This window comes from Nannobrachium achirus, assembly GCF_963921795.1.
Source record: "Nannobrachium achirus genome assembly, chromosome: 23".
NCBI classification, from domain to species: domain Eukaryota; kingdom Metazoa; phylum Chordata; class Actinopteri; order Myctophiformes; family Myctophidae; genus Nannobrachium; species Nannobrachium achirus.
In genome coordinates this window covers 24,351,302-24,375,765 of record NC_137830.1, presented here as the reverse complement: position 1 = coordinate 24,375,765, position 24,464 = coordinate 24,351,302, and the positions used below count along the sequence as shown (strand labels likewise).

The 24,464-nt window shown below is 44.3% G+C and overlaps 1 protein-coding gene across 1 annotated transcript; it reads right to left on the bottom strand.

The window, feature by feature from the left end:
- Nucleotides 1–717: 717 nt before the first annotated feature.
- On the bottom strand, nt 718–23,774 carry brd1a (bromodomain containing 1a). The gene is made up of 13 exons (XM_080754794.1): nt 23,451–23,774; nt 18,842–20,237; nt 16,514–16,670; nt 15,990–16,130; nt 14,858–14,986; nt 12,057–12,369; nt 11,258–11,593; nt 10,420–11,109; nt 8,975–9,101; nt 7,218–7,351; nt 6,898–7,007; nt 5,842–5,996; nt 718–4,705 (listed from the first exon to the last, which is right to left on the bottom strand). Exons 2-13 carry the CDS (start codon nt 20,215–20,217, stop codon nt 4,522–4,524), a joined length of 3,852 nt encoding a protein of 1,283 aa, XP_080610920.1. The 5' UTR covers nt 20,218–20,237; nt 23,451–23,774; the 3' UTR covers nt 718–4,521.
- Between the last annotated feature and the right edge of the window lie 690 nt (nt 23,775–24,464).

Below are 24,464 nucleotides of genomic sequence, written 5' to 3'. Positions count from 1 at the left end.
AAGAAAACAGTCCCAGCAATAGTTCTGTAATATGACCCGATTAAAAAAACCCAAAACAAATTCTACTACAGTTAAATATAAAATGAAATATACCAAAACCATTCAATGCTACCCAGAAAATAATAAGGTCTACTATAAAATGAATGTCATGAAGTCTACAGGTAAATTGTATGAAATGAAAGATTGAAAAGGTTATTTAAAAAGAAGGCAATCAATAGAATCCACCCAAAAATGTGCCACATTTAACACAATCAATACTCACATCTTTCTGTGAATGTAAAGTAAAATATTTTACAATAAGTTAACACAGGCACATCTCCCAAGAACTAAAGCCACACCCTCAAGTTAACAGTCAAATAATGTTAGAAAATAAACGTTTACATGATTTTTTTTATTTTCTTTGCAATCATTTTGTACGTCACACAAATGAATCTGTGAAAAACATAAAAAAATAATAAGAAATCTGGGCAGCAACATTTATTTTGGTTTTCTTGAGAGGAACACCTTTTTGTTTTCCACATTAGACTTCCGGTATGAGCAATCGAGACTTACATATAGATTTAATAATATAAATATGTGAACAAAAATATACTAAAACTATCCCCCCTCATCAACCCTCCCACCCAAGTAAAAAAACAAACAAACAAAAAAGATCAATGCCAAATGGAACTTCAATAACTTATAAAACAATAGAAAAATGAGAAGGGAATACTTTCTGAAACATGTTTTAGCCCTATTCTTTCACACTAAGAGCTATGAGCCGTTTAGTTTTATCTTCTTAAATCAGACAGCACCACACCTTAGTGCTGCTAACAAATCATAGTATAAATACTAAGAAAAGTCTTGTACAGTACCCTTTTTTCTCTTGTCAAAACTACAAAATAAGTTAGTGTCAGGCAATTATACAGATTATTTACAAAGGTAATTTAAATATAAACAAAAGGTCCTCTTTTATGTGGATTCGACTTGAAGTGAATGTGACCTTGGCAAGAAAATAAGCTTTGGCTTACAGTATGCTGTACTTGTTTCCTAATCTGACAACTCACAGAAACGCACTCAAATGCAGGGTGAGAAATTAACTTTTTTTTTTCATGGAGCATACCAAGTCATCCGTGGACATACTGTACAACTCCAATAGGGACAGTGAATTGTTCAAATTCAAGCTGTTGTGTAAAATGTTTATTTCCCTAGAAGCACCAACAATCGCCAACACCTTGCACCAAGTTTTAATATTTCTTTCTCTGTACCAATTCAGAGATATTGTTAGTGCTCGTCTTGAGCCTGGTGGCAGCAGCTGAAGATACTATTAATTGAGCGCAGTGGTGTCGCACCAAATTCTGGGCCCTGGGTATTATAACTATTGAAAAATAGCAGATATACAAGCTCACAGTGCTGCAACGAGTGCCACGCTGTGAGCTTGTAGATCTGCTATTTTTGAAAAATCTTGAAGATTTGTGCAAGTCTTTGAATTTTTCAAATCCTTCTAAGTTTTTTTTTTTTTAATGTTAGTGGTGCTCAAATTCTTTCATGTGAAGGACCCCCAAAATGATATGTATTTGGCCACGGACCCCCATTTCAAATTATTTAGTTCCAGGGACCCCCCAGAAGCAAACTTTAAGTTACAAATATTCGCTTAAAAAATACATATATTCAAAGATTTGCACACATTTTAACGACTTTTCAAAAATAGCAGATCTACAAGTTCACAGCGCGGGACTCTGTGCCTAGCTAAAGTATGAAATAATTAAGGCCCCTCCAACTTGGGCCCTAGTAACTCAGTCCCACTTTGAGCTGCTGCGGGATTCAATGTATTCCTGCTTCTCATCTATTGGCTTTAATGACAAATGTTTGAAGATGATCTAGGATTAAGGCTGGGCAAATAAATACTAGTCAACATATAGTCACACTCATGTCATACTACGGTGACCAGCTGGCGCAAAGTAATATCTCCCCTGTCCTAGGGGGAATTCCCCTCTGGACTAGTGGATAAGATGTTAGCTTATCACGCGCGAGCCCCGGGTTCAAATCCTGGAACCGTAAGTCCTCGTCAACATTCAATGCGGTAGGAGAACCCACCGCATCTGACATAGGGGATTTCCTTGTCAGCTCACAACGTGCCGCGACGTGTGTTGTGCACTTGTAGATCTGCTGTATTTCTGGCAACTGTGCAACTAAAAATAGGGGGTGTTGGGGTTCAAAAGTGGTTAAGACGCTCAGAGAAAACGTGACACTAAGGAGATGAACACATTTGTGTTTAAATACTGTGATATTCAAGTTATAGTATCTAGCTCTAGCTACACTGCAAAATCTGTTATTTTTATGCTCCCTGTTCATTTTCTAAGGAGCGGACAAAATTGCAGCATAAAGGTTCAAGGGATTGGGAGCAGCACAGAGCAAGAGGGAGAAACATCAACATAGTTCTGCTCAACTTAATACAAATAAGTCTTTAGCTGAGCGGCAGACAATCGCCACGTATTGTAGCACTTGAGATGAGTCAGAATGCTAAATGAAAAGTATTAAAGTTTTAATCTAGCAGTGAAATTAATCAAGATTAAGTCCTTGGAACCATAGGGCTTTCTCGAAATAAGGTAAAAACACTGAAAAAACACTGCAGAATCTACCAAATTAATTATTTATATACCCTGCAATAGATGTGTTAAAAGCAGGACTTTCATACTCCTTTACAGCTTTGCATGATTCAGAGAAGACAATTTTAAAAAAAGTATCCCAATATAAAACGAGGAAACCTCTGTTCTCAGACAATATCCTCAGTGGGTTGACCAATTGATCTGAACTTTCATATGGTCAATGGCCATTGGCATTTGAATTGATCGATTGATTGATTGAATACTTTATTAGTAGGTTTGTTAACAGTACAGGTAGTAGAGTCAAAGGTTATGCTAAAAGGATAACACAAAAAGCCCCACAGGGCTTGTTGCCATTGTGGTCCATAAGATTTGTTTTCGTTGGCCAAACCCGGGTCAAATGCTTGGAAGGCAGCTATGCCACTATACCATCAACGCAGGGAGGGAGGGAGTGAGGGAGCCAATTTCCCCAAATTTAAGCTGTTTATAAAAAAGAATGAACTCCCAATTCATTACTTGTGGCTGTGCTTCTCATGCATTTTATTCCTCAGTAAATTGGCATCTTCAAATGTGAAGCAGATTTTTAACTTTTCAGTATTGTAAGCTGTCTATTAGCACTACTGCAATGGGCCAAGTCTCAAGTCTGCACATAGTTTGGGTGCACACATCCTGGGTATATGGACTAGTCTTAGGCTGGTTGCACACTGCTGCGTTTTTGAAATCCGAAATCTGCAAAAAAACGTTTTTCAGGCAAAGGAGAGAGAGAGAGGAGAGAGAGAGAGAGATTGAGCAAGTGACCCAGTGGCGACTATTGCGAAAAATCAACCCTGGTCGAAAACTGGCGGCAGTGTGCAAACATGATTGACATAATGTGAGGTTGATTTTTTTATTTACGAGCTCAGAGATTTGCGCCGATATTTGGCCTAAAAAACGCAGCAGTGAGCAAATACCTATATACTTTATGCAGCACCTGAGTTCAACCTCCCCTGACAGTGACGCTGTGGAAATAAACCTGCCAGCCGGCCACAGCCAAAAACATAGCGGCATCAGACCTCAACGGTCAATGTTAATTTCCCACCCTGCTCCAAAGCTTTGCACATCGCACGGCCTGACAGACTCAATCAAGCTCCACTTAAAAGGATAACCGAACACACATAATGGATACGCAGCGGGTCGCCTTGACGGGATGAGTTGAAATGATGGTGGAGGTGGTGGTGCGTGAAGGCGTGAGGGCGGAGTGGTTAGGAAGGAACACAGCGGTGTTCGGCACAGCTGTGAAGACACATGGCAGCAGTCTCTCGGCACAGTCAGGAGATAGAAGGACAGACTGGAACATTCATTTTAAGCAGCAACCGGGACAATGTCCGGCCAGTTTGAGAGGAGTGTATGTAAGGGAACGGACACCAGTGGGGCTGTCCAGTAAACACGTTCTTTTAAGAGTCCTCTGCAGAGACAGAGTCAGAGGAATAAGGTAGCTGATATCGGAGAGGTACAGGCAAGGCCTGAGAGCATAACGGTTGAGGAGTAAGAAGTGTTTGTGTGCTTGCATTACTATACTTGTGAGGGGCAAATGTCCCCGCAAGTATACTGGAACAGACAGTGTGAGGACAATTTCCCTGGTCCATACATGGTTAAAGAGTTAGGCTAACAGTATAGGAAAAGAATCATGTTGGGGTTAGTGTTAGGATTAGGCGTTTAGAGTTCTGGGATTCAATTTATGCCTGATTTGGGAATTAGGTGTGTTGCAGACCAAAAATAGCAGATCTACAAGCTCACAGCAACTCACAGTGCTGGCTGGATGTGTTGCGAGCTTACAGAACGGCTATTTCAAGCTTCAAAACCGTTACAATGGCATTCATAAGACCGCCATCCTAAAATACAGTATATGTCCTCACAAGTAAAGTAATACAAACGTGTGTGTGTGTGTGTGTGTCTTTCAGTCCACATCACTCAGGTCGCTGATAGGCTCATCCTGCACTATGCTCAGGTGGTTCATGGCACGGTTGAAGGCTATCTGGACAGCCTTGCGGATGCTGGACGTGCGTCCCTCCATCATCTTGATCTTGTCTATGGTCTTGTCCATCCCCAGAGGAACCACCTTGGATCTAGGTAGCCATTGCCTGCGAGGAGGGGGACAGCGTCCATAAAACAAGAACAAATGACATACGTCAGGGGTCTTCAAGGACCCCTTAGTTGAGAGAGAGATGAAGCAGGGACACCCACAACCGGTTCATAGATTCCATATAGTTTCATCATTTGACAGCACAATCGGTGTATTTTGGATTCATGTCATTTTGTATTTTCAGATATTTAACCACTTGAAAGAGAAGATAAAAGAACAATGTGCACATGCTATTGTAATAGCCTAAAACATAGGGGTATATTTACAGACTACATTCTATTTGGCATGTAATATACATTTTTCTCAATTCCTAGATGTAATGTTTTTGTTTTGTTTAGTTTAGTTTTTCAACAGTGATGATGTTGATGTTAAATTGCTTTTGTATTGTACTACTCGACGACACTGTAAATGAGTTTAACGACTCAGTATAATTTCGAGAATAAATAAATCTTGAATTTGGCATCTAAAAGGCTTGTGAGGAATGGAATGCGATCTGTACCTCTTAGTAGCAACAGTATAACTAGCAATGTTAATAGTATAAGTCGTGTTAGTAGTAGAGTTTGTAACAGTAGAAGAAGTGTTAGAGTTAGTAATAGTAGAAGTAGTTATAGTGGCAGCAGTAATAGCGGCAGCAGCAGTAGTCATAGCATTACTATTAGTAGTAGTATTAGTAATGTTAGTGGTAATAGTAGTCGTAATAGGAACCCATTAGCTTAGTAGAGTGCCATGTAGTTGTTTGGTTGCCTTTTCTGTTGTGTGCCAATGTTTTTAAACCTTGTAGCACTTTCAGGTTCGCAAAAATGTAAAGTGCATTGTTAAAAAAAATATATATATATATATATTATTATTATTATTATTTACAGTGGGATTTCTAAGTAGAGTACTAAACCCCAAATCCATTTAACGCATCAAAAACACTCAAAAGGGTAGCACACCGCAAACTTCCAAGTCAATAGTGTACAAAGTACGCACACACGCTTACACGTGTCAGCCAAGAGCCTTCATCAGAGCGGTTCGGCATAGTAGTAATACTAATAGTAAGTGTTAGCAGCAGTAGTAGTAATAATAAAAAATGGCAGGAGAGGCGTCAATGGAGGTTTACCCATGCAAAAAACGACCGCCTTTTACACTCACCAGCTGCGTTTGTTGTCGAAGAAGAGGACGAGGTAGAGCTGCTCTTCGGCCTTGATCTGCATCTGCTCTCCGACTCGAAGCACGTCCATGGGAGGCATGGGGATGGACACCCCGTTGTGCTGACAGCCCACCCGGGGCATGTGGGGGTCTATGATCTATGGAAAGGGGGGTGGTGGGTAGAGGTCCAGAGGTTACTAAAACATGATGAAAAATGTTTGTCAACTACTTTCTTCACTGAAAAATAAACAAAAACAAAATAAAAACTAAGCTATCATGATTAAAACTAAGACTAAATATATTGACAAGATATAAAGTAATTTTATGTTTGTTGCGCTCGCACACAGTCACAGCACGTACGATGGCATTACTCGCCATGTGAATGCTTACAAATGTGGTGGTTTCAAAACGATGACACCTCGTGCATCAATTCCTGTCTGAGCAACTGCATCAGTTTCTAGACATATTCAGACGTATATGCATTCAGTCCGCCTTGCCAATACTGGCAATACAAGGTGTGTTGCCAGTTTATAATGTTTATAATGAAAGGCTGCCACCTATTGGAGAAGCTAGTTAAATGTTTTCAAACCAACCCAAGACACGTTTAGGATTAGGAGTATGACAACCACAGATATAAAAAGCTAGACACCTCCTCCGGTGGGGGGGGCGTTGGTCAAAGAGGACTGGCAAGCCTCCCAATAACTCTATGCAAGCCTCCGGAATTCTGAGACGGGGCTCTTGGGAATTCTGAAGGACGCTTCCTTGTGCGTCACAGAATGGGATGCTCGGTAGGCCAATCAGATGCAGGACTGGCGGGACGCCCTCGTTCCCATTGGAGGGGGCAGAGTGCCTTCCGCAGTTCAACAGTTACGCACTTCCGCCAGTCCTGTTTGACCAGTCGCGCCAATAAACTGCTGCGGCGGGGGAGGTATCTAGCTCATCTGTGATGACAACTGTCACAAGTCTTTTGCGTCAACTGTCTTCTTTGCATGTACAGCCAACTAGATTGTAAGGTTTTTGTTATCTGACATGCCCTCATTATTACAGTCACACACTCACCAAGGCAGGGTAGGAGGGGTATCCACTACATTTGGCCCAAACAAGTTTTAGGGGCTCCAGTGCAATCGTCGCAGCGCTAGCGGGCATCCAGATGTTGCTGTTGCCCACCTCTATAGAAGCAGAGACAGCAGCAGAAGAACGTTACCATTGAGCACACGCAGAAATACCATCAAACATATTGGTGCACTCATGACCGCAAGCCTAAAAGGCTCTTAAAATGCTGCAAAAATACCAAACTCTTAATACGGACAAACTCTCCTGGTGATGTACTACACATTCCACTGTCTAAAATACACCGGCGTCTGGTACTCCTAACTCACCGGCAGCGATCCGAGCGGCTTTCGCAAAGTTCCCGTTTTCGATGCAAGCGATGAGTTCGCTTTTGTCATCCACAGTGCTCCTCCGGACCAGGGCGGGTTTCCCCTTCCCACATTTTGGAAGACTAAGGGTGGTGCTGGGAGAAATGTAGAACAAACAGGCGAAAATCAGACACTTGACCAACATCTTAATGAGTATACGATGGAGTATAAACTACACATTAGTGAAGGTGTGTCCTGCTGTGTCGGTCAGTCCCATAGACAGAGATGTACCGATACAAATTTTCCCTTCCTGATACCAATTCTGATTCCCATGACTTGCATATCGGTCTATACCAAGTACCGATCCGATACCAGTGTGTAATTAAAAATAAATCTAGGACAGTGGCTCTCAAAGTGGGGTCCAGAGACCCTCAGGGTTCATTGAGGGGGTTCCAAAGGGACGCTTACGGATCATCTGTAACTCTGAGAGTGTACAAATGGTCCATTTGGTCTCAGAGCTATGGGGGTCCTTGAAATTAAAAGAGTTGAGAACCACTCACCTAATTAATAATTGTTGCAGTTACAAGCTACAGCTGCTACAAGTTAGTAAAATTATTTTGAAAATAGTAGAGTAAGAGTATAAATCAGTAGTGCAACATCAACCGAAGAATTCAAAATAATTGAGGAATGTAAATGAAAATGACATGGTATCAGAATGGCGTAGACTGGCATACTCGCCGATACCAGCATTTTGGGAAGTATCGGCAGCTTTTCCGATAAAGGTATTGGTATCTGAACAACTCTACGTAAACATAAATACGTACAATTTTGAGGTATTGTACTTTACTGGAGTATTTCCAATACTTTTACTTCTACTCTACTATATCTCAGAGGGAAAACAATACTTTTACTCCATTATAATTGTTTAAAAAACTAGTTACTTTGTGTTGTTTGTTATTACAAAACATCATTACCCACTCCTACAGTATATACATTTTGGCCATTTGAAAATACCCATAGATCTGCTATTTTCAAAGATTTGTATACATTTGAAAACTTGAAATGGGACATTTTGCACAATGAGTACTTTCTACTTTTGCTGCTTTAAGTACATCTTGATACTAAGAATGTAGTACTTCCATTCAAGTAAATGTTGAATTCTGGACATTTACTTGTAACAGAGTACATCTACATAGGGGTGGGTGATATGGAGAAATACAATATCACAATATTCTTCCAAGCTGTATCACAATACACGATCTTATCACGATTATTTTTCATGCTGGGTTTTATGGTTATTTTTCAAGTTACTAAACAGTACAACGACCCACAAGAAGGTAACAAAAACTAAAAGAAAAAGTAACAGTCCATTTAGACCAGTGGTCCTCAAAGTGGGGTCCAGGGACTCTCTGGGTTCCCTTTGGGAGTTCTAAATTGACCCTTACAAGTATGTAACTGACAGTATACAAATGAAAGCAAATGAACCCTGGTTTTATTTGTATACTGTCAAGGGGAGACCTTGACATTTTAAAGTTTGAGAACTACTGATTAGATGAAAGACAAAAATGCAGGTTTAAATGAATTCTGCAATGAATCGCTGTACTAACAATTCAACAAAGGCTCCCTCATTGTATCACGATATAAACGATATCTCTGAAAAGGCATATCGTGGAGACATTGTATCGTCTCAACGATATTTATCACCACATCACCCACCCCTACATCTACATTGCAGTAAGTAAAACATTCAAGTACTTTTTTTCCACCACTGGTCCTACCTGGTGCTGCCTGGCAGGCTGCTGCCGGACGACATGGAAGACTCGGACGCACAGCGTCTCCTGGGCTCCAGGGCTCTGGTGGCCTGCAGCTCCTTGTGCTCCTCCTCCAGGAAGCCATTAGACAGGCCTGAAGAGACCAAGCAGCAGGAGTCAAGAGGAGCCAGCAACGACCCCAAACTAACGCACACAAAGTGTAGGAAACCAACAGTTCAATTAAAGGACAACTTTACAACAAGGGTTCGTATTTTTTATTGTAATAAGAGAAAAGAAAAGATGAGGGTTGAGGGTTAAAATGTTTTCATTTACTGCTTTCTATCGTTTTAGCCATTTTAACGATGTTGATTTCAGTGGTTGGGGGCATGCGTACAAATAGCATATAAATAATGTCTTTTTAGACACAATAAGCTGGCGATTTCTTTATTAGTATTTACAGTAGTCTCGCGTGGCCAGACTGTTGACTCCGCGATTTGGAAATGCTCCCGTCATACAGTCTGGTGCATCGAAAGAAGAACGATGAGTACCGGTTAAAGCGGAAGTGAACCCTCCTCGTCACTTCCGTTTCCGTCTCACATCGCACACATTTATCATTATATAAATAAAAATCATATAAGCATGTTTAGCTTGCTGCTTAGCAGAAATGACATTTTAAAATATATTTTCTTGAACGGTAATGCCCGTTTCCATTACTCGCCGTTCGGGAGCTGCTGTTCCAGACTCTGAAGATTGTGGAATAGTTGTCTGGCTACGCAAGACTATATTTACAGTAACGCTACTAGCCCCTATAAGTCACATCTGCCCTTGTCATGTCTAAAAAGACATATTTAGCCATTTGTACGCATGCCCCCAACCACTGAAATCAACATAGTTAAAATGGCTAAAACGATAGAAAGCAGTAAATGGAAAGATTTTAACACTCATCTTTTCTTTTCTTTAATTACAATCTAAAATATGAACCCTTGTTGAAAAAAACAAAGTTGTCCTTTAAGCTAAGTAAAAGTTAAGCCTGATTTTGGGCAGAAGTGAAAGCGCTTTTGGGGGTACTACTGCGCGGCCTACAGGGGCCCTTCAAAATGCGATTCCAATTTGGTGGATGGTTGGATTTCCTTTTTTTTTTGACAACGAGAACACTACCCGACCAATTTGCTTACATTTCACGGCCCAAACCCGTTAGGCCGGGTCAAGTTCCATCGGGCTCGGGGTGAACTTGACCATGGTCAGTAGTAGTAAGGGTCTATACTCATGACCCATTCACAGAAATAACACGCTTAAATCGAGGAATGAAATCTCACCAGCGCAATAGCCTAATGACATTAGATTCAAGTAAAATACAGACTTTGCTTATCCTGTGCAAATGCAGAACACAGACATTGGGATTATTTCTAAATGACATGTAGTACCGGTGCTGTGCGAATAGGGCTCAACGCCTCGTGTGACCGCTTGCTCACCCGTATCGAGACGCTTCACCGGGGACTCCCCCTCCGCGTGGCCCTCCCTCTCAGCTCCGTCCCCCTCACCGTCTCCTCCGCTGCCGCTGCGTCTCCTCTTGCGGCCGTGGAGCAGGTTCTCCAGCCGCGGTATGACCACGGACAGGAAGGTCTTGGCCTCCTCCGCGTCCGCCTCTGCTTTGGCCCCCTTCCCCTCAGCGCCAGCTCCACCCGTACTCGCCCCTCTCCCTCCACTACTGTCCCCCCGGCAGCCTTTGCGGGCCGCGTGGGGGATGGGAGCAGATGGGGTGGCCGTCTTGGACTTGCGGAAGAGCACGGCCGTCCGCCGGCCGACCGTTCTGGCGGGCTCGGCCAGCGTGGACATGGCGACCACGCTCACGTCGCCCTCCAGCAAGGCATTCTTCTTGGAGTGGGAGTGTCCATTGAGGCGTTGGGGCGGGAGAGGGGCCGCGGGGGGAGCGGGAAGCGCAGGAGGAGGAGGAGGAGGAGGAAGAGGAGGAGAGGAGGAGGAGACGGGCTCTGGTGACTCCTTCCCTCCGTCAAACTTGACCTGCTTGTCGGGGGTCTTGCGGTGGCAGTCGGGGGCTGAGTCGATGGGCCTGAGTGTGGGGGGTTCGGGGTCTCCATCTGGGTGGACGAGGGGAGGTATGGAGTCCGACGGCTCCAGCTTGGGGGGCAGAGATTTGTCCCCTGTTGGGGCGAAACACACAGACATACAGATATAGTCTTTAAACCATTAAACTAGAAACACTGTATGTCAACGTGGTTTTATGTCTCCACCAAGCAGTTGTGGTTCACACTTGAGAAAAGAAGAAAAAAATGCAGTTGTGATACAGACCTTCATCGTCTGGGCCGTGTCCGTTGGTCTTTATGCTCTCCTCGTTGGCTGACACTGGAGCCGGGCGGGAAGAAACGGAAAGAGAGGAGGAAGAGGTTGAGTTGGAGGAGGAAGAGGAGTGATGGTGGTTATGGTGGCGGTGGTGGGAGGGCAGGCTTCGCTTCAAGCTCATCTCGTTGCGGACGTCGTTGATGGTCTTCTTGAGCAGCTTTAGGCGCTTGCTGCGCGATGGGCTGGACTTCATGGAGCAGGTCAGGTCGAACTTCTCCAGCAGCTGATCTAGCTGTTTGTCCAAGGACAGGTGCTGCCGGTTGGCTGGCTTCAAAAGACGATCCACTGGGAGGGTTCACAGAGGAAGAGACACTGGATTAGGGCTGGTCAATTAACTGGACAATATTTTGAAACTGATAGTTAGAACCAATAACTTACTTAAAACCGAATAATCGAGAAGCAATGATCGTAGCACGTCATGCTTTTGAGCGGTACTAAACGCTACTACATCTGGCTTTGTGTATAGGTCCCTATGTTCCTATGTCTGTATGAGCAACGTCATAGAACGTCATAGAAAGTTCGCACTATGCAGAGACCGACATCACCACAGCTGATGCAATATTAGAGGCAGAAATTGTGAAAATAGCCGATCTACAGGTACATGCTAGATCTATTTTCACAATAGAACTGTGTTATACAAAATGTAATTCCTCAACTCTTGGTGCTCGTCAGGGTGGGCGGTCCCCAGTTGAAATATGATTCTTTTGGGGGTCGTGGCCTGAAAAGGTTGAGGACCACTGCTTCTTACCGTCCTCCCAGGAGAAGGCGGGTTGCGCCTCCACCTTGGGCGCCTCGGGGAGGTGCACGCCGCTCTCCGCGTCAAAGCCGATGCGCTCCACGTCGCGCCGCGCCTTCCTGAACAGCGCCCCGCCCTGGTCGCGTAGCCGCACGGCCGCCCGGTGGAAGTACGTGTCCTTGGAGTTGTACTTCATGCAGTTGCTCACGATGAGGTTGAAGTCGCCCTCGAACTGGTCCAGGCTGCTGTAGACCTGGGCGTCGATGCGCTGCCGCATGCTGGAGAAGTCCATGGGCTGCTTGATGTGGTCCAGGTAGTCTGGAACCTTTTAGCGGGAGATGGACAGAGACATTATCACCCTCGTAGGGTCTTCGGGTCACTTTGACCCGGTTTTCAATTTTCAACATCAAGAAAAAGTATGTTAAAATATGATTTTTTCCATGAAACTTCTTCTGCTTGGCTTATTTACTGTACTAAACATGTGATATGAAAATGGTACATGTCATGCATTTGCAACACCCCCCTGTATCAACATATAACACCCAGGGTCTTCGGGTCACTTTGACCCGGCCATTCAAAGTGTATGCAAAATGGCTAATATTTAGACCGTTTCTTTCTGAAAAAACATTGGACATATGGATTTTTTAGTACATAATTTGCTCACCATTACAAACTACATTGATAACAATTCATTCTATATTATCTCCGCCAGGCCGGGATGGCCAAAGGTGAGATATTATGTTTTCGTTGCTTCTGTCTGTGAACAGCTAATCTCAGTCACCGCTGGACCAGTCAGCGTGAAACTTTACATGTACTCCCCCGGGAGGCCTAGGAAGATATTCAACCCCAAATCGTTCTGTTATTGCGCCACCATGAGAAAGAATTGAGCAAAACAAGTTTTGGGGGACATTTATAAAACCGATTTTCTTTGGTCATTTGATCAATGTTATCATGGCCTACAGTATGCGTCACATTTTCTATTCAGATTGGCCACGATTCCAAAGATGTTTACGATTTTTGCAGGAGTGGCACATTTTGCTACCAAATGGGAACTTCAACCCTATGCATTCCGTGCATTCCGACGTGATTTGTAGCATTTTTCTTTTATTTTGAGTAGCCAATTATGGTTTACCCTCTTTTTCTCCCCAATCCAGTCCTTATGCCAATTGATTCCTCCCCTATGTTGTCACTGCTGTTGTATCCTACCGAATCACCTGACAGTGAGGAGCCCCACCGAGAGGACGTAGGGCCTTCGCCCTTCGTCCTACTCCTCCCTCCGAAAACTAACTGCCGCCCAGCCTGGCTGTAGGAATACATGTAGTGACAATTATCAACCTCTCCGCCCAGCTTCCCTTCCCTCAAAAAACAATTGTGTTTACATAGATGCCCCACGATTGATTCAAATCCACAACCTCTGTGGTGGCGGCAGGGACACTGTGCCATCCGAGCACCTGTAGCACTTTGTGCAAATCAGAATCAGAATGGGACAAGAAATATTTGACATATAGTTCTTGATCAAATGACAATAGGGATAATATGTACCAATTGGTGTGAGATTTTGTTGGTAATACCAACAAGATATTTTGCAAAGATCAGTCTCATGGTGGTGCTATAAAAGACAGATGGGAAAGATTTCTAGTGGAGTTTCTTTCTAGGCCTCCTGGGCGTATGTGTGCCAAGTTTGATACTGATGTGGTGCCTGAGATTAGCTGTTCACACAACGGCCTGATGGTGGCGCTATAAGAGGCCAATGTGAAGAATTTGGGGAGGAGGTTCTTCCTAGGCCTCCCGGGAGTGTGTGTGTGTGTAGTTTCACACTAATTGGTCCAACTTGCCTGAGATAAGCTGTCCACAGACAGAGGAGTGAAAACATAATCCCTCACCTTTGGCCATCCCGGCCTGGCGGGGATAATGAAAAATATTGTTTGAATTCTTAGTAAAGTAGTTAGTAATGACAATCAAATTGTGTTTAATATGATTTTGGGGGATTTCTAACTACTTTAGAATGGTTTAATATGAGCCGGGTCAAAGTGACCCGAAGGCCCTGGGTGTGACTAAAACACGAGGATCCTACGAGGGTTAAGAGGCAGTGCCATGATTCTTTCCCCCCCTAAAACATAATGATCAGGTATTATTATTTTTTGCAAAAGAAGTGTACAGAAAGAGTTGAAATTATGTTTTATGTGGCCACACCCACCAGTTCATAAGTATGCCTGGTTGTCAGGTGGTTGGTGACCCAGCTGAGGTTAGGCACACCCACAGTGTTGGGTGAATGGTAAAAGGGGAGGGGATTATTTTATGATTATTTTATCATTAAATCAGTGTTTTTTGATCAGGCCTTTTGACTCAGAGGCTTTCAGCTTTCAGGAAGAACCGGGTGGTCTATTAGAGTAATGTTAACTCCATAGACACATACAAAACAGAAAAAGTACAAAACTATTGGACCACCTCTTTAACACCAGCGCCCCTAACATGTCAAAAGGAGACAGAGTAGATTTTCTCATTTTGTTATTTGTCGTACAACAAAGTACAAGGACTTACAGGGGGATAAAATCCATGGCTGATTTGGTAGTTTGTATTACAGTTTACGTTCAAAAGAGCAGATTAAAAAGTCAATACAATGGGAAAGCAAGACTTCTTCCATTCCAATGGAAGAAGTGAATGTGAACACAGATTATCTAGGTCTTGTTTTAACTAAATGTTGGTCCCATTCTTCACAAGCCAATAATATGTTCAGAACATTTTGAAATAAAAAAGGAATTTTTCAAACAGACAAATCAGGAGGTAGTCATGGATGTGGCGGGTAAGTTCACCTCAGTGATGTCGACAGGCTGGGAGAAGATCTTAGCTTGGTCTTTCTCCTGGAGTTGATCCAGTAGAGTCCTGAGAACAATGCTGAATGGAGACAACTGCAGCTCCAGCAGGGTCTGCTGTAGCTTCATCTGACAGACAAACAGACAGAATGAAAGAGAGACTATAACCAGAGTCTCTTCTCCATCTTTCTCACCGGTAGTTTTCCAATATTTGTTGAACATTATACGTTTCATTCACTAGTGATGCAAATTAATTGTCTTCTATATTGTGATCCTAGTCTCACTGTACTTTCTTACTGCATACATCTCTTTCATATTGTACGATAACCATACATGGTTAACGTATATACCATACATGCATATTATATTATTTTGCCCCCACCCCACAAGTCTCATACACTGCACTATGTATAATTGTACGTTTATTACATTTTGTACATATTGTGTGAATTTGTGTCACATTTCCCCAGTCATTTTTGTTAACTTGTATTAATCCCCATTTAGAAATTCATTATCTGCATTTGACACCTCCTGACTATTAGTAGCAGTGTGCTGCCACCTGGGGGCGCTTGGAGAGCAGTTTCAGTTTCTTACTCAAGGACAAAGGCCAGGGGGTTTCCCTATTTTACAATTTCCAATGCTGTGAGATGTTATACGCTTGTAAGTCTGCTATTTCTGCTATTTGTGATATGAAAAAGTATATATCATACATTTCCAAACAGCCGCCGGGCACCAAATACACGCAGGGGGTCTGACTCCGTTTTGCGCATTGACCACCATTCAAATGGAGGCAAATAAGTGTTGCAAATAGCCGCCTGGTTCTTTTAAGCGCCGGGGGTTCAAATCGATTTTGGAATTAAACACCTGGGCTACTATTTGGAAATATATGGTAATTACATAAATGACAACTAAAAATGTGTGTATAAACTTTTGGGTCTTGTGTGTCTGTCCTGTTCCAGAACATTGGAGAAAGAATGTAGCTGTCAATTTATGCCAAATGTATACATAAAAAAAAGAAAGTTGTGTGACAAGTGTTTGCCAAAGTAAAAATATGGTTTTAGGCATTGCAGCAATCAAACCAGAGATCCTTTAGTCATAAGCGCCACTTGCTGTAATGCCCTCTTCTCCGTACCTCTTCTCTTTTGAGTTTCTCTCGCTTGCGGATGAGCTCCAGCAGAAGCCTTGCTCTCTCCAGGTCGTGACGGAGACGATGCCACTGCTTCAGCTGCTCCTTCAGAGCCATGCTCTCCTCCTCGTTCTGCTTCTGGACACCCTGACAGAGGAACAGCCAAAAGAACCAGACCAAATAGTTGAATATTAACAACTTTCAACCTGGCGTCCCTATTTTGGCTATGTCATTATAGGAGCTAGCATAAAATAGGGCTTAAGAGGTTAAGCCCGTAGCCAGTGAATCGTCTTTCTTTGGCTCTCTTTCGAAAGACATAATGCTCTTCCACCTCCATTTGGCATCAAGTTTGTTTGTTGGAGTTTACTTTATTTCTTGGATGTTCAAACCTAGTGAAAGGAATCACTATTTTGGTTCCTCGCTCTTGGAGCACAGAAGCGACAGAATCACGCCCAAGTAACTATCAGACTCACACTTCAACATGGCTTTAATATCGTGTGTGTGTGTGTGTGTGTGTTCATTGGACTGACCGTCTGTGCAGTCTTCTGGGACTGCTGGCTGGTCTGCAGACGTCTGATCAGAGGTAGGCCGTTCCTCGACTGTCTCTTCAGCGTCCAGTAGTTCAACACCAGCTCCACAAACGCCTTCTTCTTCTGAACAGACACCTGATTGAGAATGGTGTTCAACCTGGAGGACAAAGACAGATGTGAGCAAGACATGCCTCTGTGTCTGAGAAATCCCAATGTGAACCGTTTTCGGAGGTAGAATGGGACAACTTTTAGCCCCACAGGATAGAGAGACACAAGGGGGTTCAAGTAGTTAAGTAACATTTTGCTTAAAATGTGTTAACCTCTCTGTCAGACAATTCAACAGTGGAGAGAGACATGCACTTAAATGTGCCGGTAATAGATTTGTCTGTAAACTTCACTTAACTCCTGCCTGCCTACCTTTTTTTTTTAAATGTCTTGTGAGTAGTATGTTGTAACAGTAACACACTGTACATCTCCTTGCTGATTCTTTCTATGTGTGGTTTACTAGACGGCAGTGGCTAAGGAGGAAGTGTCCTTGAGCAAGACACTGAACCCTAAACTGCTCCTGATGACCAGGTTGGTGCCTTGCCTTTGGTGAATGTGATGAACATTGCACACTGTAAAGCACTTTGGATAATGAGATAAAAATGCAAGTTCAGAACAGTGGGTAGCACATAGCCTAGCGCAGCTAGACTCTATCTGCCATTGCTAACATAAGCCCCGCTCAGCTACCTGTATGTACATTTTTCTCGGCACCCAAGTCGTGAGGAACCAACCAGGACCCAGTATACAATTGTAGGGCAGGCGTATCAACTTTGCGCTATTCTGATTAGTTGTAGGGGAGTTGTATCACCTTTGGTGTTACGTTCTACTGTGTTCGTATCGTTCCAAAGTGTGTTTCTGAGGCCACTCTGATTGGTTTTAGGTCTAACCAATAGTCCATTTCAATCGTTTTTGTAACCGCCCTCCGGACATTTATTTTTGAATGGCTGAGCACCAGACTATATCCATGCAGTGTGATATTGTCTGGCTACGCGAGGCTAGGTTGCACATATCCAGTTCATCGCTGGTGTGGGACACAGTGACAGTTCAAAATAATCAATGTCTGTTGTCTGCATAACAGCATTGCTCCTAAGTGGCCACATTTGGCATTCATCAGGTGACATTATTTGTGATCCATCCCCCTTATATAGGTAGTAACCACAGTGACTTACAGAGCAGAAGTAGGTAACTTTCTTTTTAAAGATATTTTGGGTCTTTTTGCCTTTATTGATAGTAGAGTAAGAAATGGGGGAGAGAGATGGGGAGTGCAGCAAAGGCTGTCGGGATCGGGACTCGAACCCGAGACGCGCTGTCTTTGAAATACAGTTTCAAGAAACTTAGCAATATGCTCGAGGGACGAGGGGCACAAAGTATATTGTACAATAATAGTTATACAATGCATAAGTTCAGCTATTCAAGTCCAGGCATAAAGTGACCCTTAAGTGTCACGTTATAGCTGAACTTTGCTCGTCTTCCTTTTACAATGACTTCTAAAAGGTACCTTTATTTGATTTCTTCATCACCATATTATAGTACAATGTACTCTTTGAGCATATTGCTAATTGCTAACTTTAAGCACTGTAGTAATAAACAGTTTTTTTTAAATACATACTTTTTGGGCTTTTATGCCTTTATTGGCTTTTATGCCTTTATTGATAGGACAGTAGACAGACAGGAAATGGGGAGAGAGATGGGGAGTGACACGCAGCAAAGGCAGTCGGGATCGGGACTTGAACCAGCGACACGCTGTCGCTGGCTACACTGAGCCTAAGTGCTATGCGCCTGGACCGGTAGGCCAACAGGCAACCCATAAACAGTTTTTTAAGGTGGGATACCCATAATAGTAATCATTCACTGATTGTTGTTAAAAGTATCCTACTTCTGCCCTAGTCACCATGGTCACTTGTTATGGGAGACCCCCAGCTATATAAGGGGGATGGGTCACAAATTATGTCACCTGATGAAGGCCAACTGTGGCCGAAACGTGGTACCATCTGTAATATATTTACTTAAATGCTTAAACTACAATGTCTTCTGCAGACTTTTATTCTTTTGAGCTATAAAAACGTAAACCATTTTACTAGGCTTTGCAACCACATGTAATTTCAAGTTCATGAATCAGTTGCATGAAGTAGACCAATGAGACACCTAGTAATAAGGGTAAAAAAAACATTTTGCCAACTAATTTCACAGTGCATGCATATATTTAAAAAAGTAGCTAAATTAATATACTAATTGCATAAATGCCACATAATGCACCATATTTCATGTTATCAGTGCTCTTACCTGTGAGGGGGGAAATTAGGCACAACAGCGGGCACCACGTCCTCCTCAGGCTCTGGCTTGCTCTTTCTCTTCAACCTCCCCCGGCCCCCTCCCCCCTTGCAAGCCTTCTTACACAGTCCATTTTTAGGCTTGGCGTCATCGTAGATGGCGAGGGGCCTCTGGACGCAGTTGGCGGGCGTGTGCGTGCCGCAGTACGCTGTCTTCTTCACCGAGAAGGTGGGCTCTCCCGACTCCGTGACCTCCTTGATGGGCTCCATCTTCATGAAGAGGCCGGCTTTCTGGGCGCAGCTGACATGGAAGGCGGTGTAGCAGTTGGCCTTGTGACACTGGATGCAGGCCCCCACGCCGCGCTCCTTGCAGATGCAGCAGGTGAGCTTCCACCGGGCGGCGGGGATGAGGTGGACGCCGTCGATGGGCTCGATGAAGGTGGTGTTGGAGAAGCCCACCTCGGGCACCCACAAGGCGCACACCACATGACCCCAGCGGCCATCGTCCGTCTTCTTGACAGCGCCGCCCTTGTTGGGGCAGAGGATGCAGTCGGCGGGCTGGGCAGGCGACTGCAGGCAGTGACGGCACAGCCACTGGCCCTCTGGGATGTAAGGCACGCCGTAGCACTCCTGGTGCACCGCCACGTTGCACATGTCGCAGAACAGGATGGCGTTGCTGTTGTGGCACTCACCGTCTGTGCAGATGCAGCAGACGGCGTCCTCGTCGATGGGTGAGTGCGGCTCGCTGCCGGCCCGGTCCAGCCCCTCCAGGTGCGACTCCTTCTCGAAGCGATCTACCAGGAACTCGAACACGTTGTGGGACACCTGGCTGACGCCCTCGCTCCGCCGCTTCTCGTTCACCAGGTCCAGCCAGGCGTAATCCTCCTCATCCATGTCGTACTCCGTCTCCTCATCCAGCTCCTCCTCCGTCTTCTCCTCGTACTTGTAGAAGGCGGACGGCCGCTTAGGGACGGCTGGGAGGTTGTACTCTACGGTGCGGAATTTGGGCTCCAGCAGCTTTGGGCCCGGGGGGCCTTGTGCCGGCACTCCACGGCTGTTGCCGCTGGCGCCGGTGATGCCCAGCGCGGCGTTCCTCTTCTCCTGGTTGTTCTTCAGCCGGACGGACCTCAGCAGGACCTGCTGCTGAGGCTTCTCGGCGTTCTCCTTGTTGCTGGTGCACTCCAGCATCTCCTGGGCCATGGGATCATCGTCCGAGATCACGCCCAGCTGGTCGTAGACGCTCACCCGGTGGATGCGCCCATCGATCTCCATCTCCACCATCCGCTTGGCCTCGGCGTGCGTCAGGATCTGCCTGTTGGGCGACGGCATGATGGGCGACGGCGACCTCTGTGGCGCCGGGGCCCGGTGATGCCGAGCTTTCTTCCTCATCTTCAAGAGCCGTGGTGTCGCTGTGGAGAGACATGCGTAAACAGGCGGTAAGAAAACAACTGAATATTGTACAACATCAGCCGAGGTGTCACGTTAATCACATTACATGTTTTTGTTTACATGGCGACTTCCATCTTTGAAAATGGAAAAGGCTGTTGCTGGTCTTTAAGGCTGTTCCTTTATCCTCTTAAGCCCCATTCATACTTTGTCATGTGATGGTGTCATGCTGCGAAAATAAACGATCTACAAGCCTGAAGATCTGCTATTTTTGCCTATTATGACATGCCCAAAATATGGACATCTGGTTGAAAGTGGTTAATACAACCATGACCACCACGACCTCACAAACAAAATGAAAGCCTACATTCACAAAGCACCAATGCATCGAGCCAGTGCAGACAGGCCATCATAGATATTACGGCGCAGGTTTGCGGACACTAAACACACACACTGCTTGCATAGCGCTAAATTTGTCACAAAACAAACACGTCAGGGGGGTAATTAGAGGGCTGAGAGCTTAACTTGTGTTCAGAAGATAAGAACAGGTTGCCCACGGTGACAGCAAGATAAGACCAGCCACGATGCATGAAGTGCATGCTGCTGTCGACTTAACAAAGGAATGACCTTTTTCTGCATGAGAATTTACGCTTCGTTGTAAATCATCATGACCCGCCATTGCATTTGTTTATCATTGAGTCTGAACAATAGAACATTACTTGTTTATCTTTTCCTGGCATAGATTACAAGCTGGCCTCAGCTCACACCAGACATTCTTCATCAACAAATGAAAAGTTGCATGCAACTCTTGCCTGTGTTTAGAAAGTAAGTCTTTTTAAAGATATCAATAATGTCTGCTGTGATCTTATCAGTTGTAAACATTATAACAACTTTATTTCATAAATGTAGAGCATCCACATCCATTCTGGTGATCATGTACAGACAAACATAAGGTCCGCGTAAAACAGTAATAACACAACTGTTTTCTGCTTTAACAAATGTTGACTGCATTATTATTTTTGATACAGAATGATAAAATTCACACTTGGCACAAGGAAAATTCCGGTGGATTTTTGACAGCAGTTTAAAAAAAGTCTGACTATACAATTAAACACAGACCCCATTGTTTTTTCATGTTCCAAATCATCCATGTATTTTGTCAGATTCTTACAGCACGCGGGCGGTGAAATGTGTTAGACTCATTAGTCAGGCGCTTTGGCCGGGGGCCAAAAAAAAGTTGTGTTTCCTGTAACTGTAACCGTCAGCGGCAGCTTGGTTAGTAGTATTTTATCAATGGGTTGCTGAGGCATTTAAACATTAGAGGGGAGGAAGGAGGAGGCCACCCACAATAGTACTACTAGAGCAGTGGTTCTCAACCTTTTCAGGCCGCGACCCCCAAAATAATCATGTTTTAACTGGGGACCCCGGGCCCGCCCCCACCCTAACAAGCACTAAGAGTTGAGGCATTCCATTTTGTATAACACGGTTCTATTGTGAAAATAGCAGATCTACAGATACCCTCTATACACTTACACTTTATGTTGGTTTGTTTACTGTTGAGTGAGAAAACAATGTTGCACATTAAGTTGATCATCTGGGGACCCCCCAAAATAATTTGGGGATCCCCCTGGGGTCCCGACCCACAGGTTGAGAACCACTGTACTAGAGTAGCAATGGTTGGTACTACATTTGGTAGGGAGGCTGCACAGGCTGGCTGCTGTTATAAAACAATTATAACCAGTATGCACTATGCAGTGGTTTAAAGTAACTAAGTACATTTACTTACGTACTGCACTTAAGTACCATTTTGAGGTACTTACTTCAACTCCACTAGATCTCATAGGAAAATATTGTACTTTTACTCCACTACAATTATTTGAAAACGTATAGTTACTAGTTACTTATTAGATTTTTATTAATATTACAAAACACACATTAACCACTTCAGCTCTGTATACATTTTGGCCAATTGAAAATCGCTGTGACGCATCGCATTGTGAGCTTGTAGATCTGCTATTTTCACAGTGAGTACAATGAGTACTTTTGGTACTTTCAGTAGGCCTACATTTTGATGCCAATACTTTCACACTTTTACTCAAGTACAGTTTCAATTCCGGACTGTCACTTGTAACAAACTATTACTATAATGCAGTATTGATACTTTTACTAAAGTAAAACATTTGAGTACTTTTTCCACCACTGGTAGGGAGGCTACACAGGCTGTTGTTATAAAACAATTATAACGAATATGACAGACTGGTGGTGGCCCAGACCACTAGCTAAAGCTTAATTACGGGCCAAAAACTACAGACCTACGCCTTGCAGAGCTGAGCTTTGAAAGCTTGTATATCCGTTATTTTTTGTTTTGTTTAAACAGGCAACACCATCGTACAAAAAGCAGTGGTTCTCAAAGGGGGTCATTGAGGGAGTTCCAGGGGGTCCCCAGCAAAATGACAGTTAGGAGCCAAATGGACCCTTATGAATCTGTAACACAGAGAGTAGCCTACAAATAGAACCATTTGTACATTGTCAGAGTTAAATTAACATTGATTTTACGATATAAATTGTGCTCCACAGAGATAGAAATGCAATTAAATGGGGTGGTTGAGAATCACTGCTAGAGCTGTAAAAATCTTCGCTTATGGGGGTCCCTGGCATATCTTTTCAAATGGGGGTCCGCGGGCTAATAAGTGTCAATTTGGGGGCCCTTGACATGAAAAAGTTTGAGAACCACTGTAGTAGAGTGTAACTGTTGGTACTACTGGGCCATTTGGAGGACAGAGGCTGCACAGGCTGTTGTTATAAAACAATTATAACCAATATGACAGACTGGTGGTGGCCCAGACCAGTAGCTAAAGCTTAATTACGGGCCGAAAAGTGCAGACCTACGCGTCGCAGAGCTGAGCTTTGAAAGCTTGTAGATCCGTTCGTTTTGTTTTAACAAGCGACACACCATTGCACTAAAGAGTATAACTGGGGCTTTAACAATAACATTAGCGGAGCGGCTAGTAGCCTCCCCTTGTCCTTCGCCAACAGAGCAAATGGCGTCAAACAAAAACAAATTAAAACAATTCAACCAGCTCGCTTCCTTCCATGTTTGGTTTGTTTGCAGAACGCGCTCCTCCACTCCAGAACCCCCAGAATCAATGCAACAGACAGACAGGAGCCGACAAGTCAGCCAAAAGAACCCAGCAGAACTCCTCCATGATCGACCGAAAAAAGAAACCCGGACCGACCTGGGCTGTGGTTCTTCGCAGCAATGGAGGCTGTGCAGAGCGGCAGCAGCAGAGCGGCCTCCTCGGCCTCGGCAGTGGCGGCGGCTCCGTACACCGTGTTCTCATCCAACCAACGGGGCTCTTTTTCTCTCCGCCGCGGACACAACGAACGGAGACCGGGGGAACAAGAGGCGGGCCTCGGGGTAGACTTGCAGTGTTGCCCGTTAGAACGGCGCTCTCTTTGCAGGCGGGAGCACGGAGAGAGTGGAGAGACTGAGAGCAGAGCAGCAGCGACGGACAGACAGGGGCTTCTTGTTGTTGTTCTTCCCTCTCCTCTCCCCCCCGCCCGACAACAATCGGCTGAAGAGCAGCAGCAGCAGCACGGTGGAGCCACAGAGCTCCAGTAGTGGTGGTGGTGGTAGGTACGTTATGTTTGTTCTGACTCCTGCTGCTCATCCCCCAACCGACCCCACCAACACAACAATGCGTCCCACCCGACGCAACGTAACGTAACCAACGTAACGTAACGCATCGCACGACTTGACGTCTAGCCAGTAGCCACCGCTTGCCTCCTTTTTCCATACCGCTCCACCTAGCCCCCACCCCCGCTAACCCCCGCCTCCCCATTCTCCCTAGAAGGAAATGGAACGAAGAAAAAGTCCTGCTGCTGACAACATGATGCTTTATTTACTATAGTTAGACTACTTTTTAGATTTTGATTATTATTATGACAAAACACTTCTGTCATAATCAATTTCGGCCGCGATGCGACGCATGTTGCACTCGGAACAAAATGAAATGAAGCAAAACACGGCGCTCACTAACAAGGGGAAAGAGAGGCGCTTCTCTGTGAAAACAATAACAAATAGAACATAATTAAGCGGCGATAAAGATAACTATATCGATAATTAACAACAACTGCCGTCCTGTTGTCCTGCTGTTGACAACATGACGCTTTATTTACTAGTTACTTTTTAGATTTTGATTATTAGTCTATTATAAAACACTAAAGTCATAAGCTAATCAATTTCGGCC